The sequence below is a fragment of the Hyperolius riggenbachi genome, chromosome 10 (assembly GCF_040937935.1).
Source record: "Hyperolius riggenbachi isolate aHypRig1 chromosome 10, aHypRig1.pri, whole genome shotgun sequence".
In the NCBI taxonomy this organism is placed as follows: domain Eukaryota; kingdom Metazoa; phylum Chordata; class Amphibia; order Anura; family Hyperoliidae; genus Hyperolius; species Hyperolius riggenbachi.
The window spans coordinates 268,628,337-268,648,044 of record NC_090655.1 but is presented as its reverse complement, the minus strand read 5'-3'; the positions used below and the strand labels follow the sequence as shown (position 1 = coordinate 268,648,044).

Below are 19,708 nucleotides of genomic sequence, written 5' to 3'. Positions count from 1 at the left end.
AGGAATAACGTAGTCAAAACTCGACGACTGAATCTATATGGGATCTCCGCTCACACATAACGTCCCCCTCGTAAGATCAAACTTGTCTGAACAATTATGAAGATATACAATGAATGTGTTCGTGGACATCATGTTAAAAAAACAAACTTTTCCTTCAGCCACTGGAAATATTGGTTTGGCTTCAGGGCGGATCTTTTGAATGGCCGCTGTGCATTCAGTGCTATTAAGCCAGCAGGCTTCATCACTAAATCTGACTTGTCCTGGCAAACACAGGTACTTATCTGCGAATTGCCAGCATGATGACAAGTCCACTTGTTTCACTTCTCCGTCGAGCACCACAAAATGCTGACCTCTCAGGTCATGGTGTACACATATACAATTATGTGCCGGATCGAGCCGCTGGATCGATGCCGTCGCATTTCCGCTCGTCCGCGCGGATCGATTCCCGCTCGTCCCCGCCGGCGCTCCTTATCAGCCGGTCGATTCCCCGCTATTGTCCGCCGGTGGAGATCGAGCGGGGAATCTATCCGGCAGGTCTTTAGATCTGTCGGATATTACCAATCGAGCCATCAGGCTCGAATGATAAGCCTGCGCTGAATACCGTGTATGCCCAGCATTAGCCATCCATAAGATCCCTCCCCAGGAAAATCAATAATCTCTCCTTGTCAAGTCTCAGTTGTAAAGGAGTTTGACTTTCTGATAAGGCTTGAGCCATTATCTTGAAATCTGCCGTTAACTCAGTCTGCATGGATATAGCTGCTATTTCCCATGCCGCACCCTTACCATGTGCAATCATCTTTTTGTGAATTGTTTGAATGTGCCTTTGAGTGTACCCCTGAACCTTATAGGTGTTGTGCGTTAGCTGTTCCCAAACCCATGTTCAGATGATGCTGGGTACCCACATTCTGCTGTCCCTATGTGCATAATTGTTGAATGACCTCTTTTTAGTCCCATCACCCTTTTATCATAGAGAGTCCCCGGGGTGCTACCTGATGTATCCCAGTATTCTACCTCTTTACTGCAAAATGTTCCCTGATCCATTAAACTAACATCCCATGCTAACCCTTGTGGCCCTCCCCAGAAGAATATGGGTGGGACTCTCTCTTCAGGGAAATTGATTAGCATATCAATGACAAACGCTATTCCCAACTGTCCTGATTGGACCTTTGCTTTACCCCTCTTATGTCCTGAGGCAAAATACATACCTTCAGTCGGGAAAATTGTACTCTCTGCAATCTTTGTATTAAGAGCACCTGGTCACTTAACCATCTAACATGAGGATACGTGGTTGAATATGGACTGTGTAGTATTGTCTCATATTGTGACCCGAGTAGTGAGGATGATGTTACCTGTGTTGGCTCTCCCTTATCTGGGATCGCTCTCCCCACCCTCTTTGTCACCCGAAAATGTGGCTGGTTCTCAATTTTTACTTCTCGTTCTAAGAACCAAAACACTTCAGCCTTTACGTGTGTATAGTTGTCTCAGAGACACCCGCTGTTCGTTGCTCCAGAGGGTGATATTATTCCCTCTCTCCTGTAGGAGAAGTGACGCTTACTGCTCGTTCCTCTCTAGTCTAGAACCATCTCACCCTGGAGAACCAAGACCAGGTGACCCTGTACCACACACTTCACCCTTTGCATATACCCATTGTAGTGCAATCTACCTTTTAACCAGACTTTGGATCGGTGTCTGGGCTGGGAGAGCATGATATTCAGGAATAGCATTGAGCTTCCTTTAACATCATTCTTCCAGCACACCTGACCCTTCATACCTTTTGCCACCATCTTGCCATGAAATTGGCTTCCATCTGGCACCAATGATCCTTTTTTCCTACCCGACTTGGTCCGTGCTGACCAATCTGAGGGTAGTGCAAATGATCAGAACCTTTTTCTTCAAACATGAATATGCGTGGGCCTTATGTTCTCATTAACCCCTCATTGTCCATGAGAATATCTTTTCTTCTCCTCAGTCTCCTAGGACGACATGGCAACCTATGATCACCATCAGCACAGTACTCTTCTACAACTGCATGCGAGTCTCTGACTCCTGACGGTTTAGGGGATCCTAGACTGGACATAGGACTACTACCCCACAAATACACTGTCACTCTATACATGGCAATCTTGCCCCTTGGACTGCTGTCAGTCCTGTGCGTTGTGTGACCCCTTGGTACGAGCTGGAAGAAGAAAAAAAATACCTTTTGACCAATCCGCGGACGCAAAAACTGTTTAAACTGCCCAGCCTTAACATCTGTCAAACTCTGGCTTTGTCCTGGACAAAAAACGGAAACACTTACCGCTCGGCAAGCGTTCTGATGGACAGCTCGATTGGTCAACTCTTTTTCTGTATTATTTTATTTTTTTTCCCCATTTCTCTGTACCCTCTTATCCCACTGACCTCTATTGGGGAACTCATGTTACATGTGAATCAAATCACTATCGGAACCCCCCGATATGCTCTAAGTTATATGAATGCATACTCAGGGAGCTGCTTCCTATGTCTCCAGTAGCCATCTGACAGCTACTGCGTATTACCCCTGCTGGTATTCCTGTAAACAAACGTTGGCCACACTCCGTGATTTCACATCCCAGGCTGTCCCGCTCATTAGGGTGTAGTCTGACTCTGCACCAGCCCAGCACAGCATAGGAATCAGCTCACCTATGGGTGGTACCAGTCCCACAGGCCTGGCTAGATTTCCTACGCTCTCTTCCCTCACCCCCCCTCCCTCCTGAGGGCGGGGGTGAGGGTTTGTCCCTGGACTCGGCAGACCCTTCCGATTAGAGCGTCACGACTGCCTGGGATCCGCCCCCGAAGTCAGAGGCACCATTTTGAGTCCTGGAATATCAGACAAAAATGGCTGTTTCCCATAGCAATGCCCTCTACAATTTGGAGAGAAACGAACATACAGAAAAACCTGCTTGACACATTAGAATATCCCATTGCAACAATACAACTTAATGTTACACACAGCTGAAACGAAAAAACCTTGATTCAGAAAAAAAAACATAAAAAGATAAAACAGGGCTTTCCGGAATTTCGCACACACATAACCCTAATCGCCCCTCTCACAAGAAGGGAGGGGGGAAATCTTACAGCCGTTAACAGATTTCCACAAAAATGAAACAATTAAACTTTGCAAAACGAAACCAAATATTCCTCCCACAGGAATGCGAAGCGAGGGAGTTCACTCGAGCCCAAAACGGATAACTCATGGAAAAGAAAACTACAAATTCTCGCTGCTGTGCGCTGCCTAACTAAACTAGAAAAAAAGTCAGACTCTCACCATTTAAACTGACTTGTAGCATGGAAACTTTGCAGAATGTCAAAGAAAAAACCCAAACAATGTTATAGCTCTGAGTTTCCCTCTCTCCCTCTCCCAAAATCTGCCTCGCACTCACTTATCTCTTCTCAATAAACTTCCAGCGTATTCTCCGTGTGTGTGTGTGTGTGTGTGTGTGTGTGTGTGTGTGTGTGTGTGTGTGTGTGTGTACAGTGTGTGTGTGTGTGTGTACAGTGTGTGTGTGTGTGTGTACAGTGTGTGTGTGTGTACAGTGTGTGTGTGTGTGTGTGTGTGTACAGTGTGTGTGTGTGTGTGTGTGTGTGTACAGTGTGTGTGTGTGTGTGTACAGTGTGTGTGTGTGTGTGTGTACAGTGTGTGTGTGTGTGTGTGTGAGTGTGTGTGTACAGTGTGTGTGTGTGTACAGTGTGTGTGTGTGTACAGTGTGTGTGTGTGTACAGTGTGTGTGTGTGTGTGTGTGTGTGTACAGTGTGTGTGTGTGTGTGTACAGTGTGTGTGTGTGTGTGTGTGTGTGTGTGTGTGTGTGTGTGTGTGTGTGTGTGTGTGTGTACAGTGTGTGTGTGTGTGTACAGTGTGTGTGTGTGTGTACAGTGTGTGTGTGTGTGTGTGTGTGTGTGTGTGTGTGTGTGTGTACAGTGTGTGTGTGTGTGTGTACAGTGTGTGTGTGTGTACAGTGTGTGTGTGTGTGTGTGTGTGTACAGTGTGTGTGTGTGTGTGTGTACAGTGTGTGTGTGTGTGTGTCCTTGATAGACTGATATCTCTGGCCCCGGACCTTTTCTGCCTTTTTCTGCGAGACAGCACTGGGTTTCACGGCACCAATTGTAAGAACTATACGTTGGTTGCTATTGGCAACAGCACAACACACCTTTTACTCCGGCACCAGCAACTCACTAGAGTTGCACCTCACCTCGACAGCATACAGGAGATAGAGCGGAGACAGCCACCTTCACCTTTAAGGGGTTTATTCAGCAATCGGGCATCTTTTGTTACATGTTGATTTCTTCAGAGTATAAACAGTCTTTCCTATGTCCTGTGTACATCACATATATTTACAGCATACAGATATGAAGCTATTATTCTAACTAGGAAGTGTAGAGAGCAGGACAGCATGCAGAAGACGAAGTAGAAGTAGCGCTCTGCCATCCTGTCTCCCTTTTTTATATGAACATCAAAGAGTTAAATTCTGACATCACCCGAGCCATACCCCCAAACCTACAATTGGCGGGCATGGGCATGTGACCCACATCATCATCTAACCCACCAGTGCTTTATGCCCTAGATGCACAAAATGCAATGTTTTCCAAATATCAGCTCTGTTTACCTTTTCGTAGTCTGAATGTTTACATTTAGACCTGAAAACACATTATGTGTCCTTCTAGAGGAACATGTTTCTTGTAAATGACTGCATAATTTCTCTCCGAGAAACTATGCTTAAAGAGACCCTGCATCTCAAGTCTTTACTAGACTTTAGTACCTGAGGCCTAGCATTCAAGTATACTTACATTCTAACAGCCATTATATTCTAGTATGTAATGTCACCCACCCCAGTAATGCCATTTCTTTCCTAGTATAGCCACGCATCCCCCTCCCACACACACACACGGGTCCCCCAGCATTGCCAATATCCTCTAGTATGTAATGTAATTTTATCTAAAGGAACACCACAAGCAGAGGATTCTGGGAGTCACCGGGAAAATGATGAAGCTGTTGGGAGTTATGGGAAATTATCCAGTAACAACAAGGGGTGTGTCTGGGTAGTGATTATAGAATTGTGTGGGTCAGGTTCCTATAAGGTGTCAGGATGTCACCGTCTATTTCTCTATGCAGGAGTGGCAGTATAGAGAAGGACAACAAGGACTTCTACGAGGACATCAGGATGGAGAATCAGCCGCCACTCACATCACCAGGTAAGAGGAGACTTTCACTTCTTACAAAAGAGAGGGCAGTATGGAGGCTCCTCCTAGCTCCCCCCATAATCTGCTAAACACATAGAGACAATGCATTCAGTCAGTGTGTGTGTTTCCTACAGATGTATCCAGTAGCAGAAACCCATCAGAGAGATGTACAGGTCCTTTTTATTCCTGGGATTGTCCACCTAGAACCCCCATCATCGGATGAACACATATCCAATGTATTCATTCAGTGTGTGTGTTTCCTACAGATGTATCCAGTAACAGAAACCCACCAGAGAGATGTACAGGTCCTCTTTATTGTGAAGATTGTCCACAGGAAGACCGCACCAACCCCCACCATAATCAGGTAGATGGGGCTAAAACTCCCCAGAGACCGCAAGCTGTGTGACATTGTTTATTTCTGCATATGCTGTTATCTGTGTTCACAATTTAAATTATCTCTCATTTCTTCTACACAGGGCAGAAATCTGATATGTAGAAATGCTGGAGTTAAAGAGGAAGAAGAAGAGACGTATGTGAGAAGTGATCAGCAGTCTATGGTGGAGGGTGACATGATGGGGACAGCTATAGATGAAGACCATCTTACAGAGAGCAGAACAGGTGAGTAATCAACATTAAATATTGAATATCTTTAGTTATTATGACTGTGTTGCTTCTCACAGACTGGCATATTAGGTTTTATTCTATCTACTCCTGTTAGATTTTTGTCATCTAAAACCATTATTCTAGAATGTATTTGTTTACTATCTTAGTAACAATAACTTACTTACTATCTTACTATGGCCTGTTACACATCTACAACGCGTGCAGGAGCCGTTCTCCTGTACGCGTTTTACTAGGCTGCGACCGTCGTCGGGAACCTGCGGTGCGACACTGAGTGGCGGCGGTAGTATCAATTACCCCGACGGGGAAACGCCGATTCCCGCCGATAAAATGTGCAGGGATGCGTCATACCGCAACGCATCGAAACGCAGCGTCGGGTGTGAAAGGTAAAATGAAAGTCTATGGACTTTCCTTTTCCCTTGGTTAATGCAAAGTATAGACTTTGCGTTAAAACGCTGAAAAAGGGCTCTGGTGTGAAAGAGCCCTAACAATAACAGTACAGACACCCTGATGGCTTTGGAGTATGTTCTGTGTAGAGAAATGCCATACTGTATTGCAGTAGAAATGCCATGCTGATCAGGTGAGAACTTTGCAACTCACAGGTGCAATAACCCTACCATTACAATGATAGACTGGTCAGAGGGAAAACAAGCAAAATCAGCAGGCGATCAAATAGAGCCACTCACTAAATTATATTTTTATCTCATAAGGGCCGGTTCACACTGGACACTTCTGCAGTGCTTTGCTGATCACCAGTGATCAGCCTTTGACATGGCAAACCAGGGTTCGAATCCGGGCTAGGGTCAGTACCTATTCAGTAAGGAGTTCAAGGCAAGACTCCCTAACACTGCAGTGTGGCCTCTTGAGCGCGCCCCAGTGGCTGCAGCTCTTGAGTGCTTTGAGTCCGACAGGAGAAAAGTGCTATACAAATATTCGGATTATCATTATTATTCTCACATTCCCTGTGTACATAGTGTGTTCATACCTCATTACAGGCACACTGTGCAGTCACATTACACACATCACACCCCTATTACTTCTCACATTCCCTGTGTACATAGTGTGTTTATAACTCATTACAGGCACACTGTGCAGTCACATTACACACATCACACCCCTATTACTTCTCACATTCCCTGTGTACATAGTGTGTTTATACCTCCTTACAGGCACACTGTGCAGTCACATTACACACATCACACTTCTATTACTTCTCACATTCCCTGTGTACCTAGTGTGTTAATACCTCATTACAGGCACACTGTGCAGTCACATAACACATCACACCCCTATTACTTCTCACAATCCCTGTGTACATAGTGTGTTATACCTCATTACAGGCACACTGTGCAGTCACATAACACATCACACCCCTATTACTTCTCACAATCCCTGTGTACATAGTGTGTTATACCTCATTACAGGCACACTGTGCAGTCACATTACACATCACACCCCTATTACTTCTCACATTCCCTGTGTACATAGTGTGTTTATACCTCATTACAGGCACACTGTGCAGTCACATTACACATCACACCCCTATTACTTCTCACATTCCCAGTGTACATAGTGTGTTTATACCTCATTACAGGCACACTATGCAGTCACATTACACACATCACACCCCTATTACTTCTCACATTCCCTGTGTACATAGTGTGTTTATACCTCATTACAGGCACACTGTGAAGTCACATTACACACATCACATCCCTATTACTTCTCACATTTCCTGTGTACATAATGTGTTTATACCTCATTACAGGTACACTGTGCAGTCACATTACACACATCACACCCCTATTACTTCTCACATTCCCTGTGTACATAGTGTGTTTATACCTCATTACAGGCACACTGTGAAGTCACATTACACACATCACATCCCTATTACTTCTCACATTCCCTGTGTACATAGTGTGTTTATACCTCATTACAGGCACACTGTGAAGTCACATTACACACATCACATCCCTATTACTTCTCACATTCCCTGTGTACATAATGTGTTTATACCTCATTACAGGCACACTGTGCAGTCACATTACACATTACACGCCTATTACTTCTCACATTCCCTGAGTACATAGTGTGTTTATACTTCATTACAGGCACACTGTGCAGTCACATTACACATCACACCCCTATTACTTCTCACATTCCCTGAGTACATAGTGTGTTTATACCTCATTACAGGCACACTGTGCAGTCACATTACACACATCACACCCCTATTACTTCTCGCATTCCGTGTGTTTATACCTCATTACAGGCACACTGTGCAGTCACATTACACATCACACCCCTATTACTTCTCACAATTCCTGTGTACATAGTGTGTTTATACCTCATTACAGGCACACTGTGCAGTCACATTACATATCACACCCCTATTACTTCTCACATTCCCTGTGTACATAGTGTGTTTAAACCTCATTACAGGCACACTGTGCAGTCACATTACACACCACACCCCTATTACTTCTCAAATTCCCTGTGTACATAGTGTGTTTATACCTCATTACAGGTACTCTGTGCAGTCACATTACACATTGCACCCCTATTACTTCTCACATTCCCTGTGTGCATACTGTGTTTATACCTCATTACAGGCACACTGTGCAGTCACATTACACACATCACACCCCTATTACTTCTCACATTCCCTGTGTACATAGTGTGGTATGCCTCTTTATAGGCACACTGTGCAGTCACATTACACACATTGTCAGAAACCGGCCCGCGGCACGCCTGCGTATACGGTTCCCGACTGCGGGTTTGACCAGATCGAGAGGGGAAGCAGCCTTAGTCAAGCTAAAAACAAGCCTGTGACCCCTCCAACGCTTCTTACTGCCACCACTAGCTCGTCCACTCGGCTGTTGAGTGCTCAGCGCGCAATCCGCTTTTTCGTATTCGGGTCAGCTTTGCGCTTTAGGCCGAATACGGGAACCACACACACACACACACACACACACACACACACACACACACACACACACACACACTACAGTTGTACAGTACCACGGGACTATAAGGCACTGACTTGTGATGCAAGTTACACTGTAGTGCAGCAAAATAACTAACAGTCGTTCTGAACGATACTGTTAGCCAGTCTGCTGTCGAGTGCAACAGTGCCCATACACACAATGCAATTACAATCTTATACGGTAGGGTTGCTCAATCATACAATCAGGCGTGGATTTATACACAGTTACACTTCAGTCTCTTCTAGGCTATGAGTGTTAGCTTAGTACAGCAGAAGTCCAACTTATTAAATAACGATTTAATATTCCAGGAAAAAAGCTGAAAATAATATATGCAAAAGATTTACAAAAACAAAGTAAAAATTACAATGATACACACAAGATAAGTTTGCAAAAAATAGAAGGAAAATAAACGTAAAGTGAACTTTTACCAGCGCAAATGTCCAACCGTGGAGGAACACGGATTTACCGATTTCGATCGGGATCAGCTCTGGCGATGTGCTACCCTCAAGAGAAGATAATTTTTTAGGCATCTGGCCCTGCTTCTTATACTGAGAGATACGCCTGGAGGCTGCCACTTCCTTGGGAAGGGGAGGACTAGTTTTCATTAACTTTCCAGACATAATTGAAATCCCAGAGATCTAACTTCCACATGTAAAATTGTATTTCACAGCAGATCACAGCAGATTAAAGGTGGGGACTTGACTGCTTTTGGGATAATAAGCCATTTCCTGGCCAGATGCTAGTTAGCCAATTAGCAGTTCCTGCTCCTATTCACCATCGGTCACCTTCAGATGCAAATGTAAAGGTCATTGACAAACGGACCATCACACCTGAGACAGCAGATGGGCTAGAGGCCTAATGAGCCATTTCCTTGCCCCAAGCTAGCAACTCCAGGCATTAGCTGCCTTCTAGCAGACATACATGTGACATAGTCCGAAAAATGAAACATATGGCTTCCATGTGATACCATACTGCGGCTATATTCTGCATATTACCGTACATATCATCATCACCCCAATATATCACCACACACATCACACCCCTATTACCTCTCACATTCCCTGTGTACATAGAGTGTTTATACCGCAGTACAGGCACACTGTGCAGTCACATTACACATCACACTCCTATTACTTCTCACATTCCCTGTGTACATAGTGTGTTTATACCTCATTACAGGCACACTGTGCAGTCACATCACACCCCTATTACTTCTCACATTCCCTGTGTACATTGTGTGTTTATACCTCATTACAGGTGCACTGTGCAGTCACATTACACACATCACACCCCTATTACTCCTCACATTCCTTGTGTACATACTGTGTTTTTACCTCATTACAGGCACACTGTGCAGTCACATTACACACATCACACCCCTATTACTTCTCACATTCCCTGTGTACATAGTGTGTTTATACCTCATTACAGGCACACTGTGCAGTCACATTACACACATCACACCCTTATTACTTCTCATATTCCCTGTGTACACGGTGTGTTTATACCTCATTACAGGCATACTGCAGTCACATTACACACATCACACCCCTATTACTTCTCACATTCCCTGTGTACATAGTGTGGTTATACCTCATTACAGGCACACTGTGCAGTCACATTACACATCACACTCCTATTACTCCTCACATTCCCTGTGTACATAGTGTGTTTATACCTCATTACAGGCACACTGTGCAGTCACATTACACATCACACCGCTATTACTTCTCACATTCCCTGTGTACATAGTGTGTTTATACCTCATTACAGGCACACTGTGCAGTCACATTACACATCACACCGCTATTACTTCTCACATTCCCTGTGTACATAGTGTGTTTATACCTCATTACAGGCACACTGTGCAGTCACATTACTCACATCACACCCCTATTACTTCTCGCATTCCCTGTGTACATAGTGTGTTTATACCTCATTACAGGCACACTGTGCAGTCACATTACACACATCACACCCCTATTACTTCTCACATTCCCTGTGTACATAGTGTGTTTATACCTCCTTACAGGCACACTGTGAAGTCATATACAAATAATAATATAAAAATCTACAGAGACTACAGTGGGCACTTAAGAGGTAATCCCAGACATTTTATCCAGTAATTCTGCCTCTTCCTCCCAGTCTTGTGTAAGAAACTGACACTTCTTGTAACTATGGCGACACATCCATATGACATCCATCCTTTACATCTCCAACAACTGTCTGGGAACTAATAATAATAAAGATAACGATCATTCATATTATCAATCATTACACAATAGAATGCATCTGTAGCTGAAGATGTTGTTCAGTAACAGAGAAAAATAATAACACTACTACTATTAGATGGCTGAGTGCAGTTGATTCCACAGAGGCTGCAGTTAGACTATTCACCACAAGATGGCAATACAATAACATTTGTAAAGTGCTGTTCTCCGATAAGACTCAAAGCGCATAGTTATATCTTAGTTCATTACAAGGTTTCAGGCTGGACTGTTTTACAGAGGAAATAGACAGGTGTTCATAAGTGCCAGACTAAACAGGTGGGTTTTCAGTTTGGACTTAAATGCTTCCAGGGATGGAGCTGTCCTGATTGGGTGTTGCAGGGAGTTCCAAAGTGTAGGAGCAGCATGACAAAATGCTCTGTCTCAAAAGGTTTTGAGGTGGACTCTGGGGGTGACCAAGATGTTACATCCTTTTGATCTAAGATTGTGGAGGTGTGATGAAGTGCAATAAGTCCTTTAGGTATCCAGGGCCCAGATTGTGCAAGGTTTGAATGTCAATAAGCCAATCTTAAAAGGAATCCTCCATTTAATCTGTATTTTATTGGTAGCCAGTGGAGTGAGCGAAGGGTTGGTGTTATGTGACAATGGAGGGATTGGCTAGTTAACAGCCTTGCGGCGGCATTCTGTACTAATTTCAGGCAGTGCAGGTCTTTGTTTGGAAGGCCTGTGTAGAGAACATTGCATTAGTTCAGCCTTGATGTGATGAAGACATGAACTAGGTTTGGAAGATCTGCTGAAGGAATGAGGTGTTTAATCCTTGCAATATTACTTAGATGAAAGAAGGAATGTTTCACAACAGCTAAGATTTGATTGCTGAAGCTTAATTCCCCATCAATCAGTACTCCCAGGCCTCGCACGCAGTCTGAGTTGTTCAGGTCTGAGCTCCCTATCCTTAGCGGTGCTGCACACAGTCTGAGCTGTTCAGGTCTGAGCTCCCTATCTTTAGCGGTGCTGGTTGGGACTGCAGCTGCTTTGCTGTCGAGCCCTGACCTTCGATAACAAGAACCTCAGTTTTTTCGGCATTTAGTTTTAGCCAGTTATTATTCATCCATTCCTGAAGCTCAGCTAAGCAAGCCTTTACTTGTGGGGTAGGGTCTGTGACTCCAGGTTTATATGATAAATATAGCTGGGTGTCATCAGCATAGTAGTGATTTGTCAGGCCATCTTTTGTATGATGTTTCTCTCTTCTCTTAAAAAGGGTTTGTGTAAAATATGTTTTTTGGCAACTATTTTGCTATTGTTTCCCCTCCGCCAAGCCAATGTCCGAGTTGTGGTAGACTTTGTACACCTTTTTTTAAACAAATTGTGGTTGCAAAGAGGCCTTGAATGAGGCTTGCCATTAGCGTCCATTTAGCATTTTTTTTTTCATCTGCGAATGTATGTTTGCGTTGTCAGTCCATCACTAATGTTGAGTAGTCCCACAGTGGGAGAGGTTGGGTCACAGCCAGGGGTGGAGCCAGGTAACAAGGGGTGTGGCTGGTAGGACAGGCAGAGGAGATGGAGGCTGCAGCTGGTGAGGGGTTGGGTGGCCTCTGCTGCTTTGGTCCTGGTATTGGCACTGTCCCAGCTGGGAGGTTTGTTGCTCTGGCTCTTGGAGGGTTTGGGGTTAGTAGGTGATAGACAGGTGGGCTCAGGTATGGTCAGGATATGGAGCTGCAGTCCCCTCTGCCTAGTTCATCAGGTGCCAGAGCCATAAGTAATGATAATTTATAGCTAATTAGCTGCAGGCCTCTGCTCCTATCTTCCTCTGTCTCCAGCTGTTCTCTCTTCACATCCTCATCCATCTCCTCCCAGGAATGTGTGCATGGAGAGGAGGAGAGAAGCACCAGATGATGAGCAAGGAACACTGGGAGAGAGGACTGTGGTACTGAATGTGCAGGAGAGCACAGCTTATGGGATATTATCACCCCCTAGCAAATTATGTTCTTTTCTGTGCTCTGTTTATTTCCACTAATATCTTACAGCTATTATCTGTTATCCTTTTCAGAACTGAGATCTGAGCTCAAAGAAAAAGAGACGTATGTGAGGAGTGATCAGCTGTCTATGGAGGAGGGTGTCATGATGAGGACAATTAAAGAGGAAGAAGAAGAGATGTATGTGAAGAGTGACCAGCAGTCTATGGAAGAGGGTGACATGATGAGTGCAATTAAAGAGGAAGAAGAAGAGACGTATGTGAAGAGTGACCAGCAGTCTATGGAGGAGGGGGACATGGGGACAATTAAAAAGGAAGAAGAGACATATGTGAGGAGTGATCAGCAGTCTATGAAAGAGGGTGACATGATGAGGAAAATTAAGGAAGAAGAAGAGACGTATGTGAGGAGTGATCAGCAGTCTATGGAGGAGGGTGACATGATGAGGACAATTAAAGAGGAAGAAGAGACATATGTGAAGAGTGACCAGCAGTCTATGGAGGAGGGGGACATGGGGACAATTAAAAGGGAAGAAGAGACATGTGTGAGGAGTGATCAGCAGTCTATGGAAGAGGGTGACATGATGAGGAAAATTAAGGAAGAAGAAGAGACGTATGTGAGGAGTGATCTGCAGTCTATGGAGGAGGGTAACATGATGAGGACAATTGAAGAGGAAGAAGAAGAGACATATGTGAAGAATGATCAGCAGTATATGGAGGAGGGTGACATGATGAGGAAAATTAAGGAAGAAGAAGCATCATATGTGAGGTGTGATCCGCAGTCTATGGAGGAGGGTAACATGATGAGGAAAATTAAGGAAGAAGAAGAGACGTATGTGAGGAGTGATCAGCAGTCTATGGAGGAGGGTGACATGATGAGGAAAATTAAGGAAGAAGAAGCATCATATGTGAGGTGTGATCCGCAGTCTATGGAGGAGGGTGACATGACGAGGACAAGTAAAGAGGAAGAAGAAGCATCATATGTGAGGTGTGATCAGAAGTCTGCGGAGGAGTGTGACATGATGGGGACAAATTTAGAAGATGATGCACTTAAAGAGGGCAAGACAGGTGAGTAATCAACATTGAATATGTTTTGTAATTAGTATGACTGTCACTGCTCCCAGACTGGCCATATTAGAGGTTATGCTATGTACTCCTGCTAGTTTTGTCATCTAAAACCATAATTTATGTTTGTATTTGGAAACAGCTCACTTACAATAACAGTACAGACACCCTGATGGCTTTGGAGTATGTTCTGTTCTGTGGATGTGAAAAGGGGAGGGGATGGATGACTGAGATTGCATCTTATGGTGTGAAAAATACAGCACGTCCCAACACAGCTGATCCAGGGATTTATTTGACTGCCATCTGGAGCCAGGAAGGATGTTTTTACCTTTTTAAGACTAATTGGCCCAACCCCCTGATCTGCTGGGATATGTGCGGGTTCAGGACAGTGATAATTTTTTTCTGGTTGAATTTAAAGAACGGGTGTTTTTTTTTTTTTTCAACCAAACTATGTGAGGTGCATGACTTTACATTTATCTACATGAAATGTCCTCTCCCCTCCGTCTGTCCATATGGCCACACTGTAGATCCTGCTGTAATATGTCACTGTCCTGCTTAGTGTTGATAATACTTTATCCTCTGCAGAGATGGGAAACACTTCTCTGTATTCCATCCGCTGGATCATTAACCACTTAACGACCAGCTAACGCCAATAGGCGGCGGCTGGTCTTTTGTGGTTTTACATGGAAACGGCCGCTCGTCAGAGTTAGTTCACGGAGGGTGTCTCCGTGAATAGCCTGCAAGCCTCCGATCGTGGCTCGCAGGCTAATTGTAAACTAGCGGGGAAGAAATCCCCGCTGTTTACATCAATACGGCGCCGTAAAGGAGATCGGCGATCCCCAGCCTCTGATTGGCCGGGGATCGCCGGCATTTGATAGGCTGAAGCCTATTCTAGGCGGCGCAGGATGGATATTCATCCTGCGCAGCCCATAGGGAAAGGGAGAGGGAGGGAGGGCGGAAATCACTGCAGAGGGGGGCTTTGAGGAGCCCCCCCTTCTTGGCCACACGGAGCAGCGGCGATCAGACCCCCTCGGCAGGTCATCCCCCTAGTGGGGAAAAAAGGGGGGAAGTCTGATCGCCCTGTGTGGTTCCCGATCTGTGCTGTGGGCTGGAGAGCCCACGCAGCACAGAATGCTCCGCAATAGCCTGGTCCTTAAGTGGTTAATAAATAGACTGAACATTCTGCAGTTCTCTGTCAGGTGGATAACTAGTGATGATTAATGGCATGCTAATAACTCTGAGATAGTGCTAATGAAATGCAAAGTTATGCAGCTGCTGCATCTGGTCCATTTCCAAACTGCATAAACTTGGAATTATCAGCAGCTCACTGACCATCCCTAATGATAATTGCTCCTCCCATCAGAATTCTCTAACAGGAAGTGATGTTTTTTTCTCTATTTGCAGCGTGGAGTCCCGGCATCAGGAACCTCTCAGAGACTCGTCTCTCTGTATCCACAGACTGTACAACGGATGATGATGTCACTGAACAAGAGTCTCCTGCAGATATCCTGGTTACCCCAAATATTCCCCCAGACTCCCCTCACCTGTCTAACCCCGTGGGGCCTCATACCCAGCACAGCTCTCCCCCTGCTGGAGGGTCTCATTCCTGTTCCACATGTGGGAAATGTTATGCATGGAAATCATATCTTGTCAAACATGAGAGATCTCACACTGGTGATAAGCCCTATTCATGTGCTGAGTGTGGGAAATGTTTTGGGCATAAATCAAACCTTGTTGCACATGAGAGATTTCATACTGGTGAGAAGCCCTATTCATGTGCTGAGTGTGGGAAATGTTTTGGACAAAAATCACAGCTTGTTATTCATGAGAGAATACACACTGGTGAGAAGCCATATTCATGTGCTGAGTGTGGGAAATGTTTTAGGCATAAATCAAGTCTAGTTCCTCATCAGAGACTACACACTGGTGAGAAGCCCTATTCATGTGCTAAGTGTGGGAAATGTTTAAGGCATAAATCACAGCTTGTTAGTCATGAAATAACACACACTGGTGAGAAGCCCTATTCATGTGCTGAGTGTGGGAAATGTTTTAGTGAAAAGTCAAGTCTAGTTAATCATGAGAGAATACACACTGGTGAGAAGCCGTATTCATGTGCTGAGTGTGGGAAATGTTTTGAGCGTAAATCAAAGCTGAGCAGTCATGAGAAAACACACACTGGTAAGAAGCCATATTCATGTGCTGAGTGTGGGAAATGGTTTAGTGAAAGATCAAGTCTAGTTAATCATGAGAGAATACACACTGGTGAGAAGCCGTATTCATGTGCTGAGTGTGGGAAATGTTTTGGATGGAAAACACAGCTAGTCAGACATAAGAGATCTCACACTGGTGAGAAGCCCTATTCATGTGCTGAGTGTGGGAAATGTTTTGGATGGAAAACACAGCTGGTCAGACATGAGAGATCTCACTCTAGTGATCTCTCCTCCATACATCTCCTCACTAGTTTCCAGACACCAACCAAACCGCAATCTCAGATCTGAAGTATCTCTATGCTGGGTGCACCCGGAAAGCGTGACGTATATTAAACACAGCGGTGTGCATTTTACTTGTGCTCATGCGGTCTTTGCTGTTGGAATTGCTTGGACTATTTTTCCCGCACGTGGAGGCACAGGAAGAGGAAGCACGCTGTGCATGTTGTTATTTCTGAGCTGTCAGACCGGATGAGTGCATGGACTGCTTTTCTATCTTTATTTGATTGCAATCTCAGATCTGCACAGGAGCTTTTTTTGTCATCCTCTAGAATTACCTCTTCGCATTCATGTATACAAGACTTCTCACGTGCCTCACCCCTCCTCTGGAATGCCCTTCCACAGCACATCCGTCACTCCCCCTCCTTTGAAATCTTAAAACGTTCCCTCAAAACTCACCTTTTCTGACAAACATACACTCTAACTTAGGCCATTCCCCCTTCATCCTCGCTTCAAGTCTTACTTCTTATTGAATAACCCAAATATGAACTGCCTGCATATACACTGCAAATTTCCCCACCTCCTGTTTCCCCCTCATTCCTTTAGATTGTAAGCTTGCAAGGGCAGGGCTCTCTCACCCTTTTGTGTCTTATTTGTTATTAATTTCATAGCTTGCGCTTACATCTGTCATTGTAATCAGCAGTTCTGTATTTTGCATCAGTGTCCATATTTGATGAATATCGTTGTCTGTATCATTATGCACCCTTTGTTTGTTTTCTTACTTTGTACAGCTCCACGGAATATGTTGGAGCTTTATAAATCAATAATAAAAGGCCTGTTAATTTGCTGGGAAATAATAAATAAAAGCCCTGAGTGGGAAATATTTTGGAAGTAAGTCACTACTTGTCAGACATGTGTTGATTGTGGGGGAATGTATTGGCCATAAGTGTTCCTTTACAATGTTTCTTATTAATGAACATGAAGTATTTTTACTCAGAATCCTGAGGGCTGTTTCATGCTACTCCGTGAATTGGTTTGTTAAAGCATTAAAGACCCTGAACTGAGATAATATAATATTATAAACATGGAAACATATAGTATTACACCTAGTTAGAACTTGCCTGTGCCTACTTCTTATTTTTATTTTATGGTTTTGTTTTACTGCAATATGTAACCACTTCCCCTCTACCGAGACAAGTAACTACGTCCCTGCAAAATGCCACAACTCTGTGCAGGGACGTAGTTGCTAAGTCCCTCCCCACTGCTCCCCCCCCTTCCTCTTTCTCGCTCGGTACCGCCGCTCATTACCGCCGATGGTTAGCCGCTAGATCAATGAATACGACAACAGTTCCCATTCATTGATCTTATTCCCCGTGTGAATGAACGCAGCCGTCTATTCAGACGGCTCAGCCATTCACAAATCCCGGCCATGCAGTCCTTCCGTTTCCATACCAATAGTATGGATACTGAATACACCACTAAGGACATCTTGAGGCCAAATTGTATAATTACATCCCCCCTTTTTTTTTTCAGTAAATAATGCCTAGTTACCCTGTTTTTACTATTTAAATTAACCCCTGACCTCCCACACTCTCCCATAGCTGGTAAACATTTTTTTTTAAATACATAAATAGTTACCTTAGGGACTGAACCTTGTTAATATGTACGTCAATAGGGTATATTACTATAACTTAATAAATTATGGGCTTGTAATCAGGGATGGACGCAAAATTGAAAAAATGTACCTTTATTTCCAAATGAGATATTGGCGCCACACATTGTACTAGGGAAACATTTTAAACGTTGCAATAACCAGGACAACTGGGAAAATTAAATGTGTCAGTTTTAATTCTAGTAGCATGTATTATTTTAAAACTATAATGGCCGCAAACTGAGAAATAAAGACTTTAACCCCTTAAAGGGGAACTGAAGAGAGAGGTATATGGAGGCTGTCATGTTCATTTCCTTTTAGACAATACCAGTTGCCTGGCTGCCCTGCTGATCCTCTGCCTCTAATACTATTAGCCATAGCCCCTGAACAAGCATGCAGCAGATCAGGTGTTTCAGTGGTTCAGACTTATAAGTCTGATCTGACAAGACTAGCTGCATGCTTGTTTCTGGTTTTAATCAGATACTACTGCAGAGAAATAGACCAGCAGGGCTGCCAGGCAACTGGTATTGATTAAAAGGAAATAAACATGACAGCCTCCATATACCTCTCTCTTCAGTTCCCCTTTAAAGTGAAAATATGAATGTGAAACTCCAGGAAAGTTCCATATACTATTGTTGTTTACCAACTTGAGCTGCGGATGCGCCCTGCACAGCCCCCTCTGACAATACTGGGATCAGGTGTTAGTATTGCACTGCAGATCTGTGTACTGCTGGGGACAACTAACAGGGATACGCTCTGCACTGCCCCCTCTGACAATACTGGGATCAGGTGTTAGTATTGCACTGCAGATCTGTGTACTGCTGGGGACAACTAACAGGGATGCGCCCTGCACAGCCCCCTCTGACAATACTGGGATCAGGTGTTATTATTGCACTGCAGATCTGTGTATTACTGGGGACAACTAACAGGGATACACCCTGCACAGCCCCTCTGACAATACTGGGATCAGGTGTTATTATTGCACTGCAGATCTGTGTATTGCTGGGGACAACTAACAGGGATATGCCCCACACAGCCCCTCTGACAATACTGGGATCAGGGGTTATTATTGCACTGCAGATCTGTGTATTGCTGGGGACAACTAACAGGGATACGCCCTGCACAGCCCCTCTGACAATATTGGGATCAGGTGTTATTGCACTGCAGATCTGTGTATTGCTGGGGACAACTAACAGGGATACACCCTGCACAGCCCCTTTGACAATACTGGGATCAGGTGTTACTATTGCACTGCAGATCTGTGTATTGCTGGGGACAACTAACAGGGATATGCCCCACACAGCCCCTCTGACAATATTGGGATCAGGTGTTATTGCACTGCAGATCTGTGTATTGCTGGGGACAACTAACAGGGATACACCCTGCACAGCCCGCTCTGACAATACTGGGATCCGGTGTTATTATTGCACTGCAGATCTGTGTATTGCTGGGGACAACTAACAGGGATACGCCCTGCACAGCCTGCTCTGACAATACTGGGATCAGGTGTTATTATTGCACTGCAGATCTGTGTATTGCTGGGGACAACTAACAGGGATACACCC

The 19,708-nt window shown here is 44.4% G+C and overlaps 1 protein-coding gene across 1 annotated transcript in view; it reads left to right on the top strand.

The window, feature by feature from the left end:
• The window catches only part of LOC137537186 (uncharacterized), a 274,266-nt gene extending 256,891 nt beyond the window's left edge, over positions 1-17,375 (top strand). The window contains exons 18-22 of the mRNA XM_068259298.1: positions 5,126-5,205; positions 5,460-5,557; positions 5,670-5,811; positions 13,080-14,069; positions 15,471-17,375. Of these exons, the coding sequence (XP_068115399.1) occupies positions 5,126-5,205; positions 5,460-5,557; positions 5,670-5,811; positions 13,080-14,069; positions 15,471-16,564 (2,404 nt within the window). The 3' untranslated portion in view covers positions 16,565-17,375. The remainder of the gene's footprint in view (positions 1-5,125; positions 5,206-5,459; positions 5,558-5,669; positions 5,812-13,079; positions 14,070-15,470) is intronic.
• Positions 17,376-19,708: the final 2,333 nt, after the last annotated feature.